The following is a 26527-nucleotide window of genomic DNA, read 5'->3' on the forward strand; positions in this document are numbered from 1 at the left end:
TAGTGAAGAAGAAGGACGGCGCGACAAGGTCCTGCGTAGATTATCGCCAACTAAATCACGTGACGAAGAAAGACAGCTACCCTCTTCCAAGAATCGACGACACCCTAGACACGCTAGCCGGCTCCACAATTTTCTCGACTTTGGATTTGAAGAGTGGAAATTGGCAAGTTGATTTGGCCCCAAAAGATCGAGGAAAGACAGCTTTCACCATCCGCTCAGGATTGTGGCAGTTCACGGTTATGCCATTCGGGCTTTGTAATGCTCCAGCTACCTTCGAGAGATTGATGGAGACGGTTCTCAAGGGGCTCTCATAGAAGACGTGTCTAGACGTTGCAGATTTATTCCAACTTCAACTAGATACATTCTCTTGAGAACAATATCTGGTCGAGGTTGGGATCGAACTCACGACCTTTCGATCGTGCACTATCACTGCGCCACTTCAACACTAATTTGCTTATTATCATTCACCTTATATCAATCACTAATGGAAAAGAAAAAAAAAAACTAGCGCAACTGTCGCGCAGCGACAGCTCATTGTAGTTCTTATTTTTCTACAACACGCGACACATCCCGTCGCGGCTACAGAATAGTGGGTCAAAAATAGCGTAGCGCGACAGATAAAGCACTGTAAAAGACGTTAAGGATTTTACAAAAACCACGACACATGTTGCGCTTCCTCAAGCGATAATGATAAAATTATTATCAGAATAACTTGATTGGATAACAGGTATTAGCTAATATTAAAGCTAAACATGATGGTGAATTTTAAGTATAGATAAGGGTACTTCCTAAGAAGAAAAATATTGATACCATTTTTCCAGAGAACTTTACTTACGCCCTACAAACAAAAATTGTGACCTTTGACCTCGAATATAAAACAACGCATAAGTGGGATCGATGGAGACTTCTGACATTTCATTTATAATGACGTATTGAAGGTTTGTACAAAAATCCAGCTTGTTGGAAATTTGTGCAATTTCAGTCCTTTTTTTCGCCTATTTTATCTGGACTATAATGTCATCATTCTCGCTTGAAGAAGGAAATTTTATATGGCGGTTTGTGTAAAAATCTGACAGTTAATTGTATCAGTTACTGTTGATATGAATTTTCGTCAATTATCGATCTGTTATAATGAATTATAAAAGTGATACACTTCAAAACATTAATTTTGAAATAGAATTTGTACAGAAAAAAATTCAACAAAACAAAAATGAAATGAAATGAAATGGAATCAGTGAGGATTTTTTGTAAACAAAATAGATATTTCTATAGCCAATCATCACCCCCAAAAAAAATTCAAATAAACTGTTTATTTTGCATAAATTCAGTCATATACACATTTTCATTCAATAACAATTAAATTGGTGATTTGTACGGAGTAAACAGGTTCTTTTGATAAGTATTATAACAAGCGTTCCTATTATTGAGACAAAATAAATTTCATTGTCACTTATTATGTCCAGGGCCGTAGCGAAAAGAGAAACCAGGGGGGAGATTCCAAATTTTCCCAACCCCACCAGCAAAATTTCCCAATTTTCGAAAAAATGAAAGCCGAGGGATTAGTTACTACTAAAATATATTAATTTTATTACTTAGCTATCCAAAGATTGGCTGAATTATTATGCCCGTTAGGGTATGCACAAACAAAAATAAATATTGATTATAAAAATAATAATGGGAATTATTCTACTTTGGACCAAGGTCCTTGGTCTTCCACCATATCCACCATGTATAGGAATATTCAATACAAATGAAAGGAAACAACACTTAAATAATATTGTGCTTATTGTTTTCCACTATTATTTTTTATATCTTCACGGCCCGAAATTTCCCAACTTTTCCAAGTTGGAAAAACAGTGAAAAGTTAGGAGTTTTGTAAAATTGTCATGTCAAAATTTGTGGACTGTTCAGGACTGTTCTCTTACTTGGGAGTAATTAAACTTTTTTGAAGATTGCAAACAACTTAGAATTCTCTTCAAGTTATGCATGCTGGGAAATCCCAACCTTCTCCTGGTTCTTTCCCTTTTCTTATTACCTCTCCTTTTCTTTTCTCTCATTTTTATTTTTTTAATTTTCTTTCATTTTTTTACTATTATTTTTTTCTATCTTCATGGCACGAAATTTCCCAACTTTTCCCAACTTTTTCCCAAGTCGAAAAAGCGGGGGGGGAGGCTTCCCCCATCCCCCCATGGCGACGGCCCTGATTATGTCGGCCATTGTATGTATTATTTATTTGGGACAACACATATTTTCATATAATAATTCATTTGACAAAGTGGGTACAAATTAAAAGAATAAAAGGACATTTTCGATTATTTTGAGAACGATTCTCAAATGAAAACTAGGTTATTGCCTAAATCACGGAATCTAAAATAAATGATAATTAGTCATGAACGTAAAAAAATACTGTTGACTTGAAGTGAAATTGTTAAATTGAGGCGATCTAGATTTCCTATTAGAACATGAGGCGCCACTGTGTCTAAGTCAGTCGCATGCGTATCCATAGTAACCAATGTAAATATGGTTCAATTCAAGCAGTTTAAGGAATCATATTGTCATTTTCAAATCACAAGTTGAAATATCTATGTGATTATTAGAGTCTTCATTAATTCGTCGGACACAATTGCTGGATACTCGTATATTTCTTATCTTTCCGACAAAAGTAGTGGTTTATTTATAACAGATAATTATTGTTCGTGGATTCTTTCAAACTGCTACAAGGCTGTGTAGTATGGGGGATTGCAGAAGGAAAAACAATCAAAGCGACCGTTAAGGTATAACAAACACATCATATTTATGAAGCTATAAATATTTAATCTATTAAATCATCACTCACCAATCAATTCCTTATCGTATCATTACAGCGGCCACATTTTCACTGGATCCCACCAAACAATAAACACTAGAAACAAACACCGAGCATAGGTTAGTAAAATACACGTGCGAACGAAATTCAAATACTGGACGACACGCCTCCCAGCTTACACGAGGTCTAGCCAAACACTGAACTAAAACTAAACTTCTTTTCAATCTTTTCCCATGGCATTAAATGTCTGTATACGATTCGCAGTATTCGCACTAACAAATGACAGCGGAGCAGCACGGGATTCCAGCCAGTGTGTACAATTACTGACTTTTACCTGTTCTTCGAGGTTGGGATAGGATGGATATGGATAGATCAATTGTTAGCGATCGGGGCATTTGTTTGTATTATAAATTAAAGAGCTATTTTACCATTCTCGCTTTTACGCTTTCAGTGCGACTCGACTCTCTCCTTTCTCTGTGAAATGACGTTCACTACGAGAGACGTGGGGCTAGGAGGCCTTGCGCCCATTGATGAACTGATACTCGTAAAAGGAATACCACTTTTTTGTAGCCAGTCAGGTACGGCGTGGTCATTGGGAGAAGGGTTACCAGATTCTTGAAATATATTGTTGGAAATATCGGTCAGGATTTTCGGTTACTGGTTCTGGGTGTGTAGAAATGTTCGAAGTTCAATTTAACTTTAATATATGAAAATTACAAATATAGAATAAAATTACTTGAATTAGAAAACGAAACAATCTCTATCACATCTCTGTCAAAGTTTTTCATTGCTCTACCAAAACCTCTATATGGTGAGCCAAAATAATAAATAAATTACAACAATATTCATATGTAATATAAGGTAATTTAATAATAGTCAGGGTCGGACTGATTATTATTAGAGTGGTCAAAAGAAATGGCGATATCAGGCTTCCTGCGATTTTGAAAAAGATGAAAGTTTCATTACTTAATTGAATCCATATTATGAATTACACCAACATAAACATTTAGTGTGAATGACAAACGCACCAAAAACTATGGAGAATATTTAAAATGTTTTTTAATGTATATTGTATAAATACTCTTGGTTGAGTAACTGTCTAGTGGAAATTTTACAATGAAGTGTTACTCGAATAAGATACGAATTTTATTCAAGTGTAGGCCAATTCCATCACATATATACCTACTCATAGGTTTTTATTTGTCCCTTGAGAGCTGTGTGACTTGTCCATTTAGTCCAAGTCTCCAGAAAACACTGCAGCCTCTTGGGCTTATTGCGTTTATTCTCCCATCTTCTCATGACACCCATTCCATTAGTCTCGTTCCCTGTACTAGTTTGTATAGGTTCCATGTTGGATGTTCGTCATATTCTTCTGGGCGTAATTTTGTACGTCCATATATTGCCTGCCTCCTTTGATTCAGTGACTCACGTTCGCATAAGATGTGTAGAGATGTTTCTATCCCTTCGTTGCATGATCTGTAGCTGAGGTATCCGTTGTACAGCCCCATTTTATTCAGGTGTCCTCTAAGCGGACAATGATCGGTTAGTAACCCTGTAATTATTCTGAGCCGATCCCTACTATATTGAAGTAGTTCTTCGGTTCTTTTCTCTATTATATAATCGATTATACTTGGAAACCTTTCGACTTGTACATTTCTCAAAAGTTTACGAAAGATACTAAATTTTGTTCGCCTCACTAGTTTGTACTGTTCCTTTGTTGGATGTTTGTCATGTTTCTGGACATAATTCGTGTTGTTATATAAATGGAATCGTATCGTTCAAATGCCAATAAAAATTTTCTAATAAAAATTGATAAATTGAAAAATTCTTACTTTAACTTCAAAGATTTTACGTCACATCAAAATGCTTTCCAGAAGTTGTTGACGTCACAAGTAGGGCCTGCGTTGTTACTTGCTATAACTAGTAAAAATGTTTCATGAAACGCCGGTAAGGGTTCGTAATTTTATCTATATACAGTGTCTGTTCAAAAAATGGGTCTGATTTTTCATTTTTCTAAAAAAATATTCATTTATTCATAAATTTCTATTTTGTTCCTTTCAAAGTAGCCCCCCTCAGATAAAATACACTTGTGCCAGCGTTTTCTCCATTCCTCGAAACAGTTCTGCTATGCACTTTTTGGAACTTACCTATGTCCTTGAGCTCTCTCAGCGATTCGATTTTATCTCCTCAATCGTGATGAAACGCCGTTCTTTCAATCTTGGGAAAGAAAAAAGTCACAGAAGGGCAAATCTGGTGAATATGATGGCTGAGGCATGATTATGGTGTTGTTTTTGGCCAAAAAATTAAGAACAAGCAGTGACGAGAAAGCAGATGCATTATCGTGATGCCAACATCCATGAATTTTATTTCCACACTACCAGACGTTTCCAATGTAAACAGCTGAAAATGTGAACATATGTTCGAAACAAGCGTACGAACATAAGAAAATGAACAAACGCTGGCGGGATCACCCACATTCTCTTTTTCACAGGCAGGTCTTGTTCCTCTTGAGCCAAGGAAGATATGACATCGAGAACAAAGTTATCAATTATATAGCCTAAAGTAACGGATATCATTTAAACATAGTAGATAAGTTAATTAGGAAGAGAAAATTCACTGAGTCTTCATGAATCCTCGACTTTTCAGAAAGACGTACAGTTCTTACATACGAAACTAACGACATCAACGGATTAGTTTAAATTGTGAAAAATTGAAATTGCTCGTACACTCCAACAAGTGTTGTGCAACTCGACAGATAAGACGGCGGAAAAGGAAAGGTCTGGGAGTTACGAAATGAACTGCAAGGATTACGATAAAACATATGTTGGACAAACTAAGCGAACTTTAATAGCCCCCTACTTAAAACATGTTTCACATATTCGTTTTCATGGATTGAATAAGTCCAGTGTTGCTCAACATGTCATTGAGAACAATCACAGAATAAGTGAGGAGTGCTTTGGAACTGTTGAGACTGGTACATGACAACAAATTTTTAGATGCCTTCGAAAGTTGAGAAATCGAAAAATGTGGAATGAGTTCAATGAATGCTGACAAAGGTCCCATATCTAACAGCCTTCTTTCCGCAGTTTTACGTAATCACTAGGTACTAGGAAATAATTTAATGACCCTCATTATATAAGGTAAAGATTCGTCTAGTTCTAGTTACCTACATATATAAATATTAGCATAGTCGATAGAAGAATGGTATTAATCAAAAACAAACCAAAAAGTGTCATTTGCATACAGAGATGATACATTTCTGTGAGGATCTCGTGAAGTTAGATCAATTGTAAAGGAATAAGTTACCATGAACCCTAATTCTTGGGTAGTGGATCCTTTCATGTTTACCACCCCATTATCAAACTAATTTATACAGCAAGTCAATATTAAATAACATTTTCTATTTAAACATATATTGTTACGAAATACATTGGTACAGCATTGGTCACATTTCTAAAAATGAATTTATTTTATTTTCATGTTCCATTGAGTAAGAAAATACCCCAGTCGTATCTGAAATAATGAAAGCCGTACAAGAATTTTTGGTCAATTATCCAAGATTTTCACCTGCACTATGTACAACCGACAGGACCTTAGTAATCATTTTTGTTCAAGAGGTATCAAATAACCCCCAAAAATGTATCATGGGCTCGGTCATCTCGTCATTGAGAAGAAGCTCCTAGTAAAATTTCTCGAAACTTACATCAGTTTTTCGTCGTATCGTCAACAGAGATCAATGCAAGGGTAATCGGTTGAAACATGTGAAAAATTCATGATTTTCGAAGTTTTGCTAAGCAAATAAGTTGAGTGTAGCATAATTTGATGAAATCCCAAAACCGTAGGTCAGCAAATATTCAACTACAACGCAATTGTCAGAGGTTACTGAGCTCAGTGGGATTTGCTGTTTCCGTAATAGCTTATTGCATAGAGATAATACGAGTAGGTATACCAATTGATTGAAGCCTAAAAAACCTAATTTATAGCAAAACACGTTTTACTGTTTCTGTGAAAATATATAAATAATGACCATCAAAAGACATATCGTCTAATAATAACTACTTTTAGCGGTAAATTGGGGCACTGGTAGTAAAGCAGAGTCATATTTCGAAGATATTGTATTGGAATCTGTCTACAACAAAATATTTCACTCGCACGATATTCGAGTTGTGGGTGGATTCATTCTGCTAGGTAACATGGCTAACGGAACTACGCATAGCTATCATGTTTCCTAAGAGGCTCGGGAAGTTATTAACATAAGATACCCAGAACACAAAAATAATGACCATAGTTATCGATGGCAAAGAAAAAATCAATACATAAATGTCGAGTCCCCGACACAATGCTGTCTGGGTATAGAATCCTTCCTGTACTGACGAGAGGTAATACCTCGAAACCGCAGTCTGCAGGTGATCTACTTGAATAATTTCAGCATGGTCCTGCTGCTGGATGAATGAGAAACATCTACGAGACTAGCCTCTGTCTGCATAAATGTCTGTAGGATATAATTCAATGTCAAGCGTGGAATTAGCCGGGGAAGTAGTTGTGTTCCGGCAGGCATTTACCAGATCCTACTGGACAGGAACATCGGGAACGAATAATGTTTTAAAATCTCATTTACAAATATTAATTTTCTTATATGTATGTATGTCTCCTCAATACAGTAATAATACATATTTGATTTTTGTTACAAGAGATAATGTTATTATACATATTTATTCTAAGGACATAAAGAGAATCACTTGATGCAAATGGACTGCCAAAATGGTAGAATGAAGTTGGACTACAGATACTTTAGAAGACAAATTACAAAAGGTAATTTATGGATTGGATTATTGGATTTGTTTTGTCCCTTCATGATAGACCTATAAGATTAGGTGAAATTTAGACACCTTGTGAGTTCCCAATGCATTGAGTCACACCAATTTTTTTGTCTGTAAGGAACAAAGTGATCTGTCTATTAGTTTTATTTACTCATCAAGTTAGCAAAGAGTAAACATTTACTTTTCTGGGGCAAAACCAGCAAACATATCACTCATGAAAGTTGTGACTGTGTACAATTATGATACTTTTTCTCAGTAATTGTGAACTCACGTCAACTACTCCAGTGCCGGTGGAGCATGAGCGAAAGTTGTTAAAATAAATTGTGCTTCAAGTATTTTCAAGCCCTACTGAAATAGGGTTTCAGCCCTCTGAATGTGGCTGAAAGCACACTTACAGAACTGTGGAATGAGGATCATCCTAAGATTACCTGCCTGTCTTCAAGCATAGCCCACTGACTAATAAGAAAGTGTTTCTTCCTTATTCAGAAGAATCAGGACGAGGAATGAAATACTCTGAAAGAATTTCGATTTTCAAAATTGAAGGTCGACTCTTTCAGTTGTATTGCCAATTGCATATGCAGGAAATTTTCTGTGAAGATTCTTGCACTGACGCCTGTCGGATATAATCCAACGCCGTTCGTGGTACTAGCCAGTGTAGTTGTTTTCTGATAGGCGTCAGTCCATTCAACCTACTGTGTAGGTATATCCAAGACTGGCTTGAACATTTAAAGTTCATTTTTTTAGATATGTTTACTGTCTGTCTTCAAGAATAGCTTACTGACTAATAAAAAACATCCAATATACACAACCACAATAATAGGAATCTTGATCTTTTATATGTAAACTGAACTAATCAGAACATTCAAAGAGCTTTGATACCTTTACGAAGAATTTGGCGAAATTATTGATGAGGGTTATAGTTTCCAATGATTTACAGCCCGTTTTGAAGACTGCTGTGGTAACAGAGCATTTCTACTGAGTACAGTAGTTTAGGAACTTACAAAAAACTAAAATAACTCATGATGAGTCAATATTTCGAAAACAAAACTCACAGATTTTACTAATAGGTTTTATTAAAAATTAAACAGATAATATATTGGACTACAAAATATTAGTATTAACTATTTTCATAATACTAAACAATATAAAGTCATAAATAACGGGTACATTATTGTTTAATCATTTTTTATACAAAGGCTTGAAAAATATATATAAGTAGCTAATAAATATATTTACAGTTATTTCTGTGCAGTTAAATTTCAAAGATAATAAATAACAACGATTAGACACCCACATAAAATAAAAAATCCAATTCAGCACCTAGAAAATCATCAACATTGTGCAAGTACTTGAGATATACATTAAAAATATCTGAGTTATAACAGTTTTATACCCTCACATAAGCAAACATTAACCAATGTTACTTCATACAAAAACTTATCAAAAACTTGAACTAGATGAACATAACATAAGGTGCACAAGTGCAAAGTGACTGTTTTTATTTGTTAGTTCAGACTTATGGATTAACAAAACATGAATTCGAGAATTAAATTGGAGGTAAAGCCCAGAGCGTCGCCGTTTTATCAGCCGAAGTAGATAGAAACGAAAATTCTGATGGATGCCAACGACCAGATATACATTTGTCCTGATGCTGGGCAACAACAACACTAGGCAGAGGAAGAGTTAGATCTCCTGTGAACAAAAACAAGATTTGATAAGAAATAAAGTTGTTTGGAATATGAAAAAAAAATCATCATCAGGGATTGTAATTGATTTGCTGCCAAACTACCTATCTAGCCTAACTTTTTAATTCTTTCATAATTTGATTTGGATTTCATCTTTTTAAATACAAAATAATAATAATAATACTTTATTTCCGTGTAGACAATATACATTATATAGGAATAGTCAATAAAAGAAATAAAAACAGAGTATAAGAAACATACAAGTTGAAACAAAACCTTAAAACTAAAATAATACCCTACTTATCTAATCTAAAAAATTCATTCAATGAATAAAAACATTGTTCAATTAGAAAACTCTTTAAATTTCTCTTAAACATCACATAATTATGTTCTTCCCTTAAATGATCGGGCAGTTTGTCGAATATTTTTATTCCAATGTATTCTGGTGCAAATGAAGTTATTCTTGAGGTACTCCCTCATCCCTTGAGGTACTCCCATATCTACACTGAAAGGCTCAGAATTTATTCTCTGGATTTCATTTTTGACCGTACACTGGTGAGATACATATTGTCTCCTACCTTCAAGGAATGAGGATATCCAGTTGAGAGATGCACCTCTTAGTCCATATCTTTTCAATTTCAGTAAAAGTTTTTGATGATTGACGCAGTCGAATGCCCGACTCAAATCACAGAATATCGCTGCCGGGCATTCACCTGCCTCAATATATCTAATTACCTCATTATATAATGAAAAAATGGCAGTATTAGTTGATTTTCCTGCACGAAAGCCATGCTGCGTGTTTGTTAATATTTTGTGTAGATTCAAAAATGAAGTAAGTCGATCCAAAAATGCATATTCGAATATCTTTGATAGTCCATATGGTACTGTTACTGGACGATAATTTTCCATTAAGTTCGGGTTGTTTTTTTTGAAAATGGGAGTTACTTTTCCGATTTTCATTTCTTGCGGAAAGACACCTTTTACAAATGACAGAATAATCAGATATGGTAATGGTTTTATTATCGTTGGAAGAATTCTTTTCCAAATGTACATGGGAATATCATATGCTCCATAATGAAAATAATAAAACATTTCAGTGCAGTGAAAATTTTAGAGTTTGATAACAACTTTTTTTCCGATTTAAATCATATTGTGCTGTTAATCATTGCATTCTCAATCAAAAATGACCAATTTTTACTGACCATATAAAAAAATAAAGTTGGTAATTCTATCAAAATAAAATGCAGTCTTGGACAAGAGAAAATGTTGCAGATCATGAAAACATTTTTTTCAAATATGATATTTCAGATTTTGTTAACAGCATGTTGATTGCACTGAAATATCGCAAATTTTCTCTAATTTAACCATCCACCTATTTCTGGGAATTATTGAATTTAATACTAGCTTTTTTGCTTACGGAGATATATCAGAAGAATCGAAAATTTTGAAATTCTATTTTGTGTAGTATCGTCTTCATTTGCAGATATATTGTAAATCTGCCAACACACTATCGAAGCAACTTTCATTGGACTATGAGAACATGATAAAAGAATTTCTATAGAGGGTCTTTCTCGTCCAGTAGCTCCCTCAACTTTAAAATTTTAAATACGGATCTGTATTTTTTATATAAATTTTTGTAAATTATTCGTAAAATTTACGTAAATGAAAGACAGATACTAAGTTTATTTTTCCAGTATCACCCAAATTGAGAACTTGGAACTTCTATTATCATTTTCGATAATATGACATTTTTCTAAGGAACTTCATATGAACTTTGAATTTGGAAAGATAAATTCATTTACAGATATAACCTCTCCTCTCAAAAATCGTAGATGTGGAATTGACAAAACTTAAAAAAACAAATAAGTTACCAACATTGAATAGGTTAATGAATTCCTGCTTGAATCTTCTGAAAAATGGAATTCAAAATAGGCATTCAAAATATTTTTTAAAGAAACACTATAATTCACAGCACATCAATGTCAGAATTAATCGGCATAGTAAGATTGATTGATTGCTTCTATTCCCATTACATTAGTTGATAACAAGTAATTTGATGTTTGGCAAAGCGAAAACAAAATTACATTTGACAATATAATGGACGATGAGTATTTTTAATGTATTGTATAGAAAATTGAGACAAATAAAAAAATAATTTTAAAGAAAACCAATTCAAATTGACCTTTGGTATTTTCAAAACAACATGAAAATGATTGAATGTTGAAAAAACATACTTTTATTGTCCTGATTTATATAAAATCCCACATCGATCACCAAGTAAGAAATCTCTTTCTGCCTTTCTCTGCTGCTATAACAGCAAGTAATCAACTAGAAGGAATTAAAAGCCAAAAGTTGTCATTCAGAAGTCGATGATAAAGCTTAGCATTGCAAAACCATATCGACTTTGATGTTGATGTTGTATTTCTGTCCTCTATAATACAGCAATAACATTCAACAAATTATTCACCTACAGTTCAATCAATTCCGACTTATGCATTGACAATTACAGGAAAGTAGGATCGAACCTTGCTAAAAGAGCTTTCTTTCCTCAGATAAAAACATATTATAAAGAGCATGAGGAAATTCATTACTTAGATTCTTGTAAGTCTCTTTTTACAAAAACCTTTGAATTTTGGCACTCCTCTGTACATATAAAAAATGGATTAATATGGAAATATTATGTAATTTCTTTTATGTAAAGTTTGATGTTCTTTTAAGTAAAGTAAATATACAGCTATGAAAGTATTTAATACATTTGTAAACGAAAATAAATTGATTAAAAATATATGTAACTACAAAAGTAAGGTAATAAGGTTGAAGATTTTTTGAATGATCACAGTTTTTGACCTCTTGGCGAATTCTTTAGCGAAACCAGCCCATAATTTCATTACCTTAACTTTTTATAATTGACATGATATGTATATTTTATATTTGGATTGTTTATTTATTAGGGTATATTATCAATTCATGTGTCTTTAAGGCTATTTCAGATCATGACAATGTTAATATCTGTTGTAAGATTATTTGAGAAAATAAAATAAATTGAAGTTGAAGCAAATTGTGAAACTATTGATCAACTAGATCGATAAACAAATCGTTCTTACCTTGTAAATCTGTCAAAACCAATTTATTATCATAACCAGCCGACAGCAAATAGTACGCAGATGGAGAAAATCTGATAGATCTGACATCTGAAGAGTGTGGTTTGAAACATTGCACATTCCTTCCGCCTCTAATATCATACAGCACACAAGAACTATCCTCGTGTCCCGATACCAGCAGTCTTCCAGATGGATCCACACAAAGACTAGCCACTGGTGAGCCTTGCCGAGTTCCAGGTACGGTGATGGGAGTTACCATATTCACGCAGCCTCTAGTTCGCAGATCCCAGAAACGAACAGTCTTGTCATGCGACCCGCTCACGAACATAGCGCCGCCCCATGTGTACAAAGATAGAATATGACCTACAAAAAAATTATAAAAAATACCTGATTCACTTGACAAATGATAAATTAATTTCAATGATTTTACAAAATTTAATGATATAAGAGGCACTGGATTACACAGAAGCACATAAAGTTTTCCTTTATGTAGTATTTGATCTGATACATATATTGTATATGGCGGGTTGGCTGTCTTTCTTCATCTTTCACTGCCTGAACCACTGTTCTTGCTGTTTTTGTCGAGTGCATTGGCTTGTTATGTGGGGGCTGAGCAAACCGGCCAACGGATGCCTGCTTCCACGTAGCCCCGCTGGATATGGGAATGACACAATCACTTGTGGTTCTGTTATTCCCTAACTCAATGACACCCCAACAATGGCTTGATCCTAAGGTGTCTGTATCCGTGCCAAGAGGATGAATGACACTGAGCCTATCAGCTGTCTCTACGGAACCTTCGAGATACCGGGCGCCCTCTCGTCGTAGCATCGCCTTGTCACGGTAATGCGGGGCTCTGCCGTGATTGACCTTCTTTCCCTAGCTACTCATGGGACTTTTATGGACAGAGTAAACTTAAAAATTCTTTCTGACGCTGAGTCTATAGAGGAGATGGAAGTCGAGCTTACGACTCCAACTGACCTTGCCGTAAATTTAGATCAGGAGCGAGTCTACAGAAGAGATGGATGTCGAGTTTACGACTCCAACTGACCTCCCTGTAAATTTATTTCAGGAGCGAGTCTAGAGAGGAGATGGATTTCGAGTTTGCGACTCCAATTGACCTCCCTGTAAATTTAGTTCAGGAGCGAGTCTACAGGGGAGATGGATGTCGAGTTTACAAATCCAATGGATCTCCCTGTAAATTTAGTTCAGGAGCGAGTCTACAGAGGAGATGGATGTCAAGTTTACGACTCCAATTGACCTTGTAAATTTAGTTCGGGAGCGAGTCTACAGAGGAAATGGATGTCGAGTTTACGACTCCAATTGACTTCCCTGTAAATTTAGTTCAGGAGATAGAGCTTCTCAACTCCCCAACTCCTGATCCAATAACAACCTAAAAAAAAGGTTTGGTGGTGCAGCCAGGAAACGACTGAGTCGTTTTCTCAAGTGATGATTCACCAAAACCAGAGGCGAAAAAGCCCTGCAGGGTTGAATCTAAGACATCGTCAGGTTGTCACAGGTATCAAGGTGGGAATCTTGCACCTTGACTATCTGACTACCTCATTAACGATGAAACAGCAGAGCATATACTTTGTGCCTGCCCCGCCGGGGATCGAATCAGGTCCTCAGCGGGGACCTGAAAGACCACTCACCATACAAGCTAATCGGCTTCGTTAAGGAGATGGGTTTATTTGGTCGAGTGTGAATAGGTACAAAAAACCCTTGCGAGTGGTGGTGGAGAGCCGAAAATTCCTGTGATGATACAAAATCAATTTCAAATTAGCCATAAAAGGCAGCATTTGAATATTCAATATTATTTTTCCAATTAAGTACTATTAAATAGAGATGGAGGAAAACATTCAACATCTTTGATTATAATACCACAATAGGAATTACATACCTGTATGACCACTCAAAGCTTGAAAGGGTGTACCAGTAGCACAATCCGTGACATATATTTTACAGTCACCAGCACCACCACTGATAAGCAGGCTGGATTTGTTGGAAGTATCTTCAAGAAAACAAATATCTCTTATGGTGCCATCATGCATGGTGAGTTCGATTTCCTCGCCTTCCAGGTTAGATGTGTCCGTGTTGAACCTCATCAGTTTCACAGTCTTATCATTGGAACCAGTGGCCATCAAGTCGCCTACCGGGGACCAAGCCAAACAATATATCGATCCTTTATGATGTTTTGTTCTTTTGAAGAGTACCATGGGTTGGTAAGTCTGATGGTCTTCCCTGAAACAAAATTGTTAGTTTTAAAAGCAGAAGCGAAGATGTCATCCGGGTTACAATTTTTTTTTTCAAAGCATGGAAAACCTGACGAATTGCTGATTAAAAATCTGAAGTCTGACTGTTTCGTAGTGGCCGTGGTATTGAACGGATGTGTTGATAACATCCGCCCACAAAGAAGGTACGCGGATGCCATGTGCTACCGTGGGGCTCCGTTTTGTGTTGTTGTGTGTTAGTCCATTGTGAAAATAATTGAAATGTGTGAGAGTCTTTTCAAAAGTGAAGAATAAGGGGCCCCCTTTATTCACGCCGGTATTCAGGCCGGGTTGGTTCGGATAACCACGTGAAGTGGGCTGTATATGTGAAAAAAACCAAAAGGTCTCCCGAGCAGGAGTCGACTTAATAAAAAAATTATTTGTACTTATGAAAAAAAGTTCGACAAAAAATTGGTGGCAGCATTGCTTCGTGCAAGACCGCTGCGCCCCCCGACGAAGCTCCTGTCAACCTTGATAGGAGGAGCCTGGCCCGAGTGGGAAGCAACGGCCATCCAAAATATATATATAGAGAGAGAGAGGTCAGACTTTTCTGGTAGTGCCGATTTCAGTACAAAATGTGCTATCCCTACGGTATGGAGATAATCCCAAATTATCCCCTTAACATATGTGAGATTGTAAATCACCCCTCTCTTTGTAACTCGTCTCCAGTTGTAAAGCAAAATGGTTTGCTATCTGTAAATTATATCGCAAGGCTCTTTAAAAGAACCGGTAGAACCGGTCCCCGAAGCTGAAAGGGTTGACATTCGTCCCGGTTAACACCGCCTGTCCACGTCGTGAAAGTCTTCTTTCAAATCACATAAATATATTTTTCCGCTTTACTAGGACATTCTTTTGAAATCATAGAACCTTTATCCACAGACAGTTTTATCCAAGATATGAGGGGAAGCTGTTGTGATGTTCATACCAAAGACTGGTTGGTAGACTTTCCATAAGAGAACTAATGTCTTACCGACTACCATCAGCCTCACTTTTTTTTCCACTGAAGACATTGGAAACATTTATAAATTCTTATTGAAGAGGCCGTCTCCAAGGAGGCGGTTGTCTCTCCTATGTTGGCTGGTTATCTATAATCTTATTAAGCTTCACGATCAGGGCTTCACGCCGATGACCTAGTGATTACTTAAGGAAAAGGTAGTATGAGGTTGGCAATCAGTGTGATTCCGTTAAAAGCCTTATTTAGTTCATTACGAATATAATATTTTGGTTTTAGATGGACCTAAATCGTTTGAGTTTTGAATGATGCCATGGTGAATATACCTTTAACATAACAGTTTCAAGACAGCATTTGGGTTGAAATATCATGTATTCTACTCTTCAATACATGATAACTTGAGTGAATGCATAGACTGGAGGATGACATTCTGGATTATTCACTTTGTTCTTCTTATTTTGATGATTTTTTGCAGTTGTTATGTTTATTCAATAGTAATGTATTCTTTTGAAAATTTCGATCTGTTACAAAACTTTCCAAAATTGATTTCGAAGACGGGTTCAGGACCTCATTTTTGTTGGACATATTTTATTAGTACGAGTAACTCTGCAATTAAACCATATCCATCCAACAAACAAAGTAACCCAACCAAAGATAGATGCGTGATCAAAGCATGATCACCACACACATTTGCTTCTATTGGGTAAAATAAACAAGCCTCCTTACGCTGACCAATCAGAATTAATTGCAATCGGTTGGCGGAATTCATTGTTACAGTGACGGAGTGGCCGGTTACGTTTTAACGCCTGTAGTGTGTACATATACGGTAATTTCGGTAATTTAAAATTTTTAAAATGTCAAGTACTGATACGGCTGAAGAAACTACTAATTTGTGTCCCTACACTCCACCTAAAAATTGTTCCCTTACCATTCCGCATATTATTAAAAAAAAAATTCGGTGGTTCCTTAGTGCGACTCTGTATAAGCAGCCTTGTCTGGGAAATCACGTGCACTATGCATTATAATGTTTTGGAGCACTCCGTTTTTTGGATGAACAGAGTATAGAATCTATATTTCTATTGTCTCGTGTAAATAAGTAACTGAATACACACCTGATATCCGCGAGTTTTGGGTAGGCACATATTCTGAGAGTTTTGGAATTTGAACCAACTGCATACAACTGACCACCAGGATGAAATTCAGCACACCTGACTGCTTGAACATCTTCCAAAGAAGTAACGGCCACGAATTTAGGTCTGCCACTGCCGCTTCCATCGCTGTTATCCAAGTCCACATTGGGTGTTGGTGTCGGCTGCAACAAAATATACATCTGAATGTTGGAATCTGTAGTTTTTCAAATTGAAAATTCGTTATATTCGAATCGGCGTATACCTATCCAATTCTCATTTTCATCTCAATTCATACCTAATAAACTATTTCAAAGTTGACACGACACTCCAATTAATTTAATTTAAAGATGTTGGTAATTTTTCTCTTACGTCAGTTACAAAAAATCGTTCTTATGTATTTCTGACCGAAATCTGAATGATGTGGGCTGAAATAGGGTCAAATATTCATGAAAAGTGAGTAATTTTGAGAGTGAGTTATTTTCTCAATAAAACTTATACTACAATTTCTTGTTGAAATCACTGCTTCTTAGCCATGGCATGAACAAAAATCAAATCAAATGTATGTATGTTTGTGGAACAGTTTTACATTATATAAACTATACCTCTCTGCAATTTTTTATCGACTTTTTATTGATGTTATACAGGGTAATTCGACTAGATGCATGTAGGATAAATTAAAAATAAATATTTTTTGCTCTCTATCTCTAGAAATAGCAGCTCCAATTTTTCCACTATCATAATCATGAATTCCAGAAAAAAATATAGAGCGATGGCGACCGCGGGGTGGCGCGGCACGGGTCGATGAGGAGAAGTATCTAGCGTGGGCACGTAACTTCGGTCGATCAGTCGCGCTGGAGTAGAGTGTTAACATGTCACGTCATCGTAACACAAGTTTACGTCGAAGAGAACTATTGGAGCCAAGTCTACTAATTGGAACGTAGTTCGTATTGCTTTGAGATGGTGTTCATTCAATAAATGAAGGAAGAAGTAATTTTGGCGAATTTTCTACCTTTCATTACGAGCTAAGGTGAACATTTTTACTTTCCCATAGAGCAGATTTTGATGAAATACACGAGATACATTCTTCATTATCAAATTCCATTTGGTGTTGGTATTATAATATTTTTCTACACAACACTACTGTAATCGCGACCGACCTAATCACAGTAGTTTGTTCTCGTCGTTTCCGCCCCGTAGTCGCTCTCCTCCCGCCCGTGCATCGCTCGATCGCTCCGCCACCGCACGTTTCGTGCGCCTCACTGTAGATGTTGTTGTATGCATCGCCACCATTCCGCCGTCGCGTCGCTTTGCCATCGCTTGGCTGTCGCCCTTTTCATGCCCTCGGCCTTACAGACAACAGTATTAACTATCTTTGTTACAGAATATAGGCAAGGGGAATGAGGGGATTATTTACACGTGCATGATGCACAAATGTACGTAAAAAACTGGGAATATTCTCACACTATACAGGTTATTAACATCTAACAAAAGGTTGAAAACAAAATCAAATCAGTCAGATAGGCCTAAAATCCCTTTAAAAAAATGTAAATTTGAATGTAATTAAAATCATGTGAGTAAACGTTTCTAAATATAAGTACAAGAAAATAACAGAACGGTAAAAACAGTAATATGATTGAAATGGATTAGTTCTAACAAAATTCTGATGTTTGTGAACAAACAAATCAGTCAATGATATTTTGACAATATTTTTCCCAGTAACTTTTACCGCTACCGTGATCACCATTACGTTGACACGAGTTTCACATTTACGATATACGCCCTATACATCAGACATAATGGAGTTTTCAATAAAAGTACTTTCCATTTAATTTTTTCAATCAGAAAATGCTCAATTGCCTGTGAGATCATCACATAATACATACTTATCAATAATTATAAGTCGCCGCAAAAATACCTACACTTTTGGCTGTTATATTGACTATAATGGATATAACATGTTTCACATAGGTTTTACAATAGGTGTTTGAAATAATCAAATGTGTGAATGATTTTGTACGAATTTGAGAGCATAGGAGGAATATTACAACTCATTTTTCACATAGCATTTGCATTTTTTGAAAATATCAGGAATTTTTAAAAGATTTTTTTTTAACAAAAAAGTTCTATTTGTATGTATAAAATCGCTTCCTTCGACTTTTGATAATGAATCACTATTATAAAAGAGTGCTTCTAATGTGTTTGCAGAATTTTCTGGAAACCGTTAGTGATTATTTTCACAAAGAATGACCAAAAATAAAAGCGTCCCTTGGCATATTCAGTCTTCAATACTTCCGATTTTGCACCTACATTTATATATGAAAAAGATATGATTCAGATGTATTCTGCGTTTTTGTTTCAATTTATCCTTCTTTATATCAGTAATTTCAAAAAATTGATTGAATGATGTGCGAAAGGTGGGATAAATATTCATAGAAGAAAGTAGATGGACACAACACATATAATAATTATCTCGAAGAAAAACATCTAATGGATTTTCCATTATCAGTATTCTCCTGATTTATCGCCTATAGATTTTTTGACCCCCTATTGTGAACAAACATGTGAGGACAGCGATTTACATCACCTGAAACCTTCGAAGAACAAACTGTGAAAATTAGTTGTTTGAACAAGGTATGTTGATTTATTTAATAGTTATTTCAAGATAAAATTCCAATAAACGAGAAACCTGAAAGACGTGCTCTTGCACCTTTGAAGTGTGTCAGCTGCATTTTAGTAGTGACATTCTTGGAATTTTCCTATCAAACGCAGTTTCTTGTAAAAGCCGATAACGGATGCATTATATTGCATTAAATCGTTGATTGAAGTTTGTTCCGTTCCCAGGCTCAATTTCAAATCATTATACTTTCTACAATCCGACTATATTTATCCTGAGCAGACAATTCAGTTTCACTTTCTTTTCTAATAATATGATGAAAGTGTTAAATTTAAAATTATATATAATTCAATGCAATTCGACATTGAACATTGTGATGATTCGTCATTAAGAATAAAATAATGCAAGCCTGACTTTAGTACAAATCAATTTTATAAATGGATAGTTGATAGTTGAGCTGGAATTAAATTCCAGCCACTGAGTAAGTGAAGAGTTAGAATCCGAACTCTGACTTGAATTTTCTATAAGTAATAAATAGCATTTCATGTTGATTTTATATATATCGTTTAATTACGCAAATAAATTAGCCATTTTTCATTCTAATTTCCTATTTTATTTCTCACTCCTCCAGTTAGCTTCTTGGCTCTATCGATTTAAGATACTGAACATACTTTCTCTGTTATGTGTAATTTATTTTGAAATGAATCGATGAACAACATACGGACGAAAATTTAAACTAATCCCAACATATATTTTTGGTTTGGAAGTATTGATAAAAAAAGTCAAACCTGCAATCTTCCAGCTCTTCTTCCACAACTGCTTTCATTGTTGGCATCCAACAAAAGATTGTCCATCGACCTTCTATCGCTATATCTATTGAACTTATCCTTTCTAACGTGATCTCTCGATCCGATCCTTGATCCATTCTTTTCCTCTCTGACCTCCACCACTTCCGCCCTAACATCTTCCATAGATTTTGAGCGACAATGGCAGGATGACTGACTTCCTCCAGAGCTAAACCTACTTCTCGGGTCCTGCACCAGTGATTTTTTCGAGTCGGGTGGTGGAGGCATAACGTTTCGGTAATATGGGGCGAGAAAATACTGATCCTTGGAAGGATGTGAAAAGTTGTACATCGGCGAGGAATAGTAAGTAGATTCTCTCCATCTTGAAAAGTCATTGGATGAGAGGAGGGGGTCTTTGTATTGAAAGAAAAGGTCCTTGGAACGGAAAGGAGAAGTTTTGCCAACCTTGTGTATCTGCAGAGGATCGGTGGTAGGTCTGAACAACATCCCGTTACTCTGCCATTGAGGTGCGCGGTGGGGAGGCGGAGGTTTCTGCTTCAGAAGAAGGTCTCCCATTTTTTATCATATCACCCGATCATTTATTACTTTTCTTTACAGAGTTTCATTCATAAAATAACCTTCAATCATATTTCACGATTAACAAATAAGCCATAGTGTGGTGGAATAGTTACACAACTGAAGATTTGACGATTTAACATGCAAAGGAGGCAGCTGGAGGCAGACACTGGAATCCGCTTTGAAAAAAATCTACCTTTATTTAGTCTACTTTAACTACAAACGATACTAATAAATGTAGTAATGTTCATTTTTTTGTAGTCTTATCGTTTACTGAGAAGGCACTATTGATACTTCGTTGTTAAAATAATATCAATAGTAGTAACCGATAAGACTACAAAAAAAAAACATTACTACATTTATTACTATCGTTTGTAAGTAAAGTAGGCTAAAAAAAAGGTAGATTTTTTCAAAGTGGGTTCCAGCGTGACGGATCTAAAGGAGGCTTATAATTTTTTGAATACAATCTATTCTTGAAACATGTTTTAATTAATGACAAATTGTATGAGAATATGATAATTCATTTTTAGATATGGTAATATTAGCATTCTTACTTTCACAAGAAATGTGTTTGTGAGAGAACTGGTGATGATTCAATTTATTTTTCATTGGTAGAATCCACATTCCAATGGAATAAGCCAGTGTTAGTAGTAAAAATATTGAACTGTTGATTTTTTTTATTGAATTGCACAGGGTATCTATAGTCTATTTCAAAAGAGTGTAGAGTAATAAATCATGAAGTGTCATAAAATTTGCCTGAATTTCGTTGTCGTCCATGGGCGTAGGCAAATCTTAGGATTATTAAACTTAATAATTAAAGTAAATTAAAAATTACAGACATAGATAATAATAAAAGGCCATTTTTGGGAAGTAATTTGGTCTAAAACTAAGTACCTACATGTATTTAGGTAAGTAAAATTTCTTTAAAAAAGATTAAGATTAATTTTAGTGGTTCTTGTAAACTTATTTAATATGCAATTTGGGTTCATATACTTGAGCATGATTTCTCAAAAAAGGGTTAACACTTAGTTCCGAGGTGCCATGTCATTATAATAATCCCTTTTTGACCCTGCCCACCAATCATGCAATACCTATTAAACCCAGGTAATTAAGAAAAAGGGTTTAAATATATTGTAATGGTGTCTTAAACATTCGAGTTATAATAGTAATTGTTACTACACCAATTAAACGTATAGTGATATTGTGATATAGAAATAGTGAAAAAGTTATAAAATGGGGACATTTACTCCAAAGAAAAGAAGTGTAAAAAATTCTCCGCTATCTGTTTGCGAAAAAGTTATAATTTTAAATGTATATGATTGCATAAAACACGATCACCCTAGTTTGTCTGTGCAAGAAAGTGTTGAGCGATGTGCCCGAATGACTGGAATTGGACAGTCCACGATTTTTAAATTATTGCGAGAAAGAAAGATATCAGGCCAGGTAAGTCCATGCAAGAGAAAATCAGGAAGACCAATAAAAATCTTAGATGAAGACACCAAATGTGACATTCGAAGAAAAGTTCATTCGTTTTATTTTAAAAAGGAAATACCCACTCTTGAAAAAATATTTATCGAGATAAGCCAAGATAACGATATTCCTTTGATATCCAGAAAACTTTTATGGAAAACTTTAAAAAGTATGAATTTTGCCTGGGAAAAGCACAATCGAAAGGCACTATTACTGGAAAGTGATGAAATTGTTTGCTGGAGACGAAAATATTTGACAACTATAAAGCAGTACCGCAGAGAGCAAAAGAAAATGTTTTATCTTGATGAGACGTGGATAAACGAAGGTTATATAGTCAAAAAAATGTGGCAAGATAAAAATATAACAAGTTCTCGCCAAGCTTTCATAGAAGGCCTTTCGACGGGTATTAAAGTGCCTTCGGGAAAAGGGAAGAGGCTTATAATTGCTCACATTGGAAGCGAAGACGGATTTTTAAAAGAAGGTTTGTTAAGCTTTGAGTCGTGCCGGACGGGAGATTATCATGAGGACATGAATTCGGATGTCTTCGAAGACTACTTCGGGGAAATGTTAAAATTTCTTTCAGCTGATTCGGTCGTGGTTATGGATAATGCAAGCTACCATTCAAGGCGCTTAGAGAAGGTACCAACTTCAGCTTGGAGAAAGCAAGAAATTATTAACTGGCTGTCAAATAAAGGTATTCAGTTTGAGACGAATTCAGTAAAGAAGGAACTACTAGCCATAGTAAAACAACATAAATCTTGCTTCATGAAATATGCCGTAGAAGATGTAGCAGAAAAGTATAAAGTAACTGTGCTGCGCCTACCGCCATATCATTGCGAATTAAATCCTATAGAACTTATATGGGCACAAGTTAAAGGATATGTTGCAAGGCACAATACCACATTTAAAATGAAAGATGTCAAGGTATTGTTTGATCAAGCCATTATGGAAATCACATCAGAAAACTGGCAAAAAGCAATCCAGCATGTTTTAAAAGAGGAAGATAAAATGTGGGAACTGGACAACTTGGTCGATCAGGTGGTTGACCCTATAATTATAACACCAGGGGATGATGACAGTTCTTCGGATGAAGACTATACTGATGTAGAATAATTTAATTGAATTGTAAATATACTGTAGCGGGATAAGCAATCTGGACAGAGACCAGTGTATCAGTGACAGTGACACTTTTGCTTAGGTTAGGGTTTAGAATTAAGGGTAGTCTGAATAATTATTTTCTCGGAAGGTTCTCGAAAATTGTACCTAGTAATCTCTAGAACATTCAATTAGGGTATAAATAGAGTGTTGTTAAACGTTAAGGGAAGTTCACAGTTTTAGTATTGTTCAAGTGTCAAATTGTAATAACGTATCCAGTAAAGTTCTTGTCGTTTTTGTGAATAAATTGATTTAAAGTCCCCACAAGTGTTTCAATACGTAAAGTTCGTTCGTGTGTGTTTGTGAGTATTTCCCGATTTCGGTTCGTATATATTTTATTGTTACATTTTATATTTTTTTAATAACACTGTTCTGCTGTATTAAATTTTTATTTCCTTTAATATAATTTTTATGAATGCATATTCTTTTGGCAATTATCCCACTAGCGCGCCTCTGGCTCAGTATTTATCCGTCGATAACAATGGACAAATCCCTTAAAACAGGGTGATACCTACCTGCTCTTTATGAAACGACATAATTTTGCAATGCGGACTAGGGAAGTGAAAGAATTTATTGACGGATCACCCTGTAGCGCTTTTGAATACTTAATGAGATTTTATTACTCTACACTCTTTTGAAATAGACTATAAATCATGATGACTCTCGGTTGGTAATTATTCTATTGTTATAGGTATTTTAATTCTCAGCATGACATAATTAATAAGCCATAACAAATATTTACATGGTTATTTCGAAAGTTTCTATATGTCACCGAAAAAAAAATTTATACATTTTTTACTGGGCCAGATGCTACTGAATAGAAAGCTCTATCGAACATAAAGGTATATGAGATAGTTCATATTTCAAATTTGGTGAAAATTATTGAAATGAAGTGAAACCTAAATTTATTACCACTTTATTATAGAAAAGATATGGAATTTAGTTGAAAACTTGTTTTTAATGTATATTTATTTGTACCTACTCATAATTTAAAGTTCTTCAAAATGAAAAATTAATCTAAAAGTTATTATTATTGAAACAAAAAATCGAATATTTAATTATTTATAATTGAACAATTTTAATGATCAGAAAAAGGAAATTATTAAAAAAATGATATATTTTTTAGGAGGCAGATTTTGAGAAAATAACATCTTTTTGGCTACTTACTTCATCTTTATACAAAAAAATGTGAGAAACTTTTAAGGAAAGAAAAAACCAACTTTATTAAAAAAACTCTATACAAAGATGTGTAGACCATGTGTAGAAGTTTCTTTCTAATACAAACTGGAAGAAACTGTTTATCCAAAATAACTGCTTTCAAACATATGAACATGGAATTACATGAAAACAACTTTTTCCTATTCAATTTGTACTCCCAACATTTGTATTAGGATTGAAATACATATCATTCATGAAACGCTACACAACGTAATACATAAAAAGATGTCAATATGAAATTTCACTTACATCTAAATCGAAAACACTTGCGTTTTTATGAATGATATCTGTTTCAATCCCAATTTAAATATTTCGAATACAAACTGAATAGGAAAAGGGGATTTAGATGTCATTCAATGTTCATAGTTGAAAGTAGTTGTTTCGGATGAACTTTTTCTCATGGTATGTAATTGAAAGAAATGTTTGTGTATAATCTTCACATCTTTATTGAAATTGATTTCTTTCTTTTTTTCTTCGTTTGTTTCCCACATTTTTTATAATGATGAAGAAGAAAACCATGAAGCAATTTTTTCCAAAAATAAATATTTGCCAAAAATTTCCTGTGTAATTTAAACGTGTCTGTCTCCTCTGGTGACAGATTCGTAATTTTCCGTTAACCAGCTGATACCCCCTCACGAACGATACCCTGTAGAAGTCGAAACTTGTACGAGCTGAAGATTAACGTGGACTTACTTTTCAACTTGAGGTTCCTAGCACGGATCAGACGATAAGCAGTGAAACTCATCAGAAAAATAGGGTACCATTAGTAAGATTATTAGTTCTTCAAAGTGAAGTGTTTTTCCATTTTTTTATTTTACTTTCTAGAAGGAACGAGTGAAAAGTTCCAATTGACACCCCTGGTTACAAGTTTGGAACGCCAAAAATATCTGCCGTATAATGTCATTTTATTGAAAATCATATTTATCTCAATTTTGCAATACTTATTTTAATTTTTTTTCTGAAATGTTTCGTTATTTGAAACCTTTCGTTATTAGTTTTACTATTATTATGACTAATACCCTTTCGTGTTTATATACTATTTATCCCTGCTTTTTAAATTGAAAATATCAAATATTTTTACAATTTTTCGGTATATCTTCAGTTGTTATAGCTATTTTTCATAAGAATTAGAATTCCTGATGTAATTTTTCCGCTCCTTTATTTTTTGAAATTCCTAAGAAGTTACTGTTCCTCCTATCCCAATTAAGTATTCCACGACTGCTTTTTTGTTTACTTGTTTTTTTGTCAGTTCTCTTGTTTATACTGTTCTAGTATTTTCAATAAACTTAGAACAAATATTTATATAGGAATTACATAAAATGTTAACTTTGTTGATCTTATTATTATTATCACTTGTTATGTATTTTCGAAGAGCAATCATTACACAATTCTAGTTATATAAGTAACAAATTGCATAATCCTGATTGTTTTGAACATAATGATTGAAACAAAGAATTGATGAAATTAGTCCAATTTTTTCCACCAACCAGTATTGTTCAAACCGAACCAAGTATACGTAACGATAATCAGAAGTTGTCGATGTTATTTAACAACCGTTTCTCTCCATAACTTCATGAATTCGTTTGAGCACCCACTTCAATGAATCTTAGACAACAATTAAGAATAATTCAATACATTCAGATTCCGTGCGAATCAACTTCTATAAATAATTCATTATCACAAGATACGCGACACTTTTGTCAATTCGGAAAGAGTGAATGACACGGTGAAAATAATGATCTCAAGAAGTATGCAGCTCTTTGATTCTATAAATTTTTTATATTAGTTTACTTCTTGTTATCTTGTTTCAGTCAGATTTTTGGGCCTGGGGCCCCTCATCCTTTCGGCTGCGTTTTTTGCTGTGTGTTCTTATGACGGGGCGGCAGGGGATTGAATGTTCCTCTGACGACTTCTTTTGGCTCTTGTCCCTGTGTGCAGAAGTCGCAGC

At 34.8% G+C, this 26527-nt stretch overlaps 2 protein-coding genes across 7 annotated transcripts in view; both read right to left on the reverse strand.

Annotated features, from left to right (window-relative positions):
* Ae2 (anion exchange protein Ae2) overlaps window positions 1–3349 on the reverse strand; it is a 276285-nt gene extending 272936 nt beyond the window's left edge. Inside the window, exon 1 of one of the 2 annotated variants that reach the window (XM_074172605.1) lies at window positions 2837–3349. The gene's annotated coding sequence lies outside the window, so the exon portion shown is untranslated. The remainder of the gene's footprint in view (window positions 1–2836) is intronic. The other variant, XM_074172606.1, reaches the window with a different exon arrangement.
* A 5332-nt stretch (window positions 3350–8681) lies between these two features.
* Window positions 8682–26527, reverse strand: part of LOC111511365 (WD repeat-containing protein 47) — a 136465-nt gene continuing 118619 nt past the window's right edge. For 4 of the 5 annotated variants that reach the window (XM_023167378.2, XM_023167412.2, XM_023167405.2 and 1 more), the window contains 4 exons: window positions 16744–16943; window positions 14310–14650; window positions 12416–12775; window positions 8682–9318 (listed from right to left, as the gene is read on the reverse strand). In XM_023167378.2, coding sequence (XP_023023146.1) covers window positions 9173–9318; window positions 12416–12775; window positions 14310–14650; window positions 16744–16943 — 1047 coding nt within the window. In that variant the 3' untranslated portion in view covers window positions 8682–9172. Of the gene's footprint in view, window positions 9319–12415; window positions 12776–14309; window positions 14651–16743; window positions 16944–20163; window positions 20799–26527 lie in introns of all 5 variants that reach the window. The other variant, XM_023167401.2, reaches the window with a different exon arrangement.

This window comes from Leptinotarsa decemlineata, unplaced genomic scaffold (genome assembly GCF_025532065.1).
Source record: "Leptinotarsa decemlineata unplaced genomic scaffold, Ldec_3_MD MMD2_tig00000133_RagTag_RagTag, whole genome shotgun sequence".
Classification (NCBI taxonomy): Eukaryota; Metazoa; Arthropoda; class Insecta; order Coleoptera; family Chrysomelidae; genus Leptinotarsa; species Leptinotarsa decemlineata.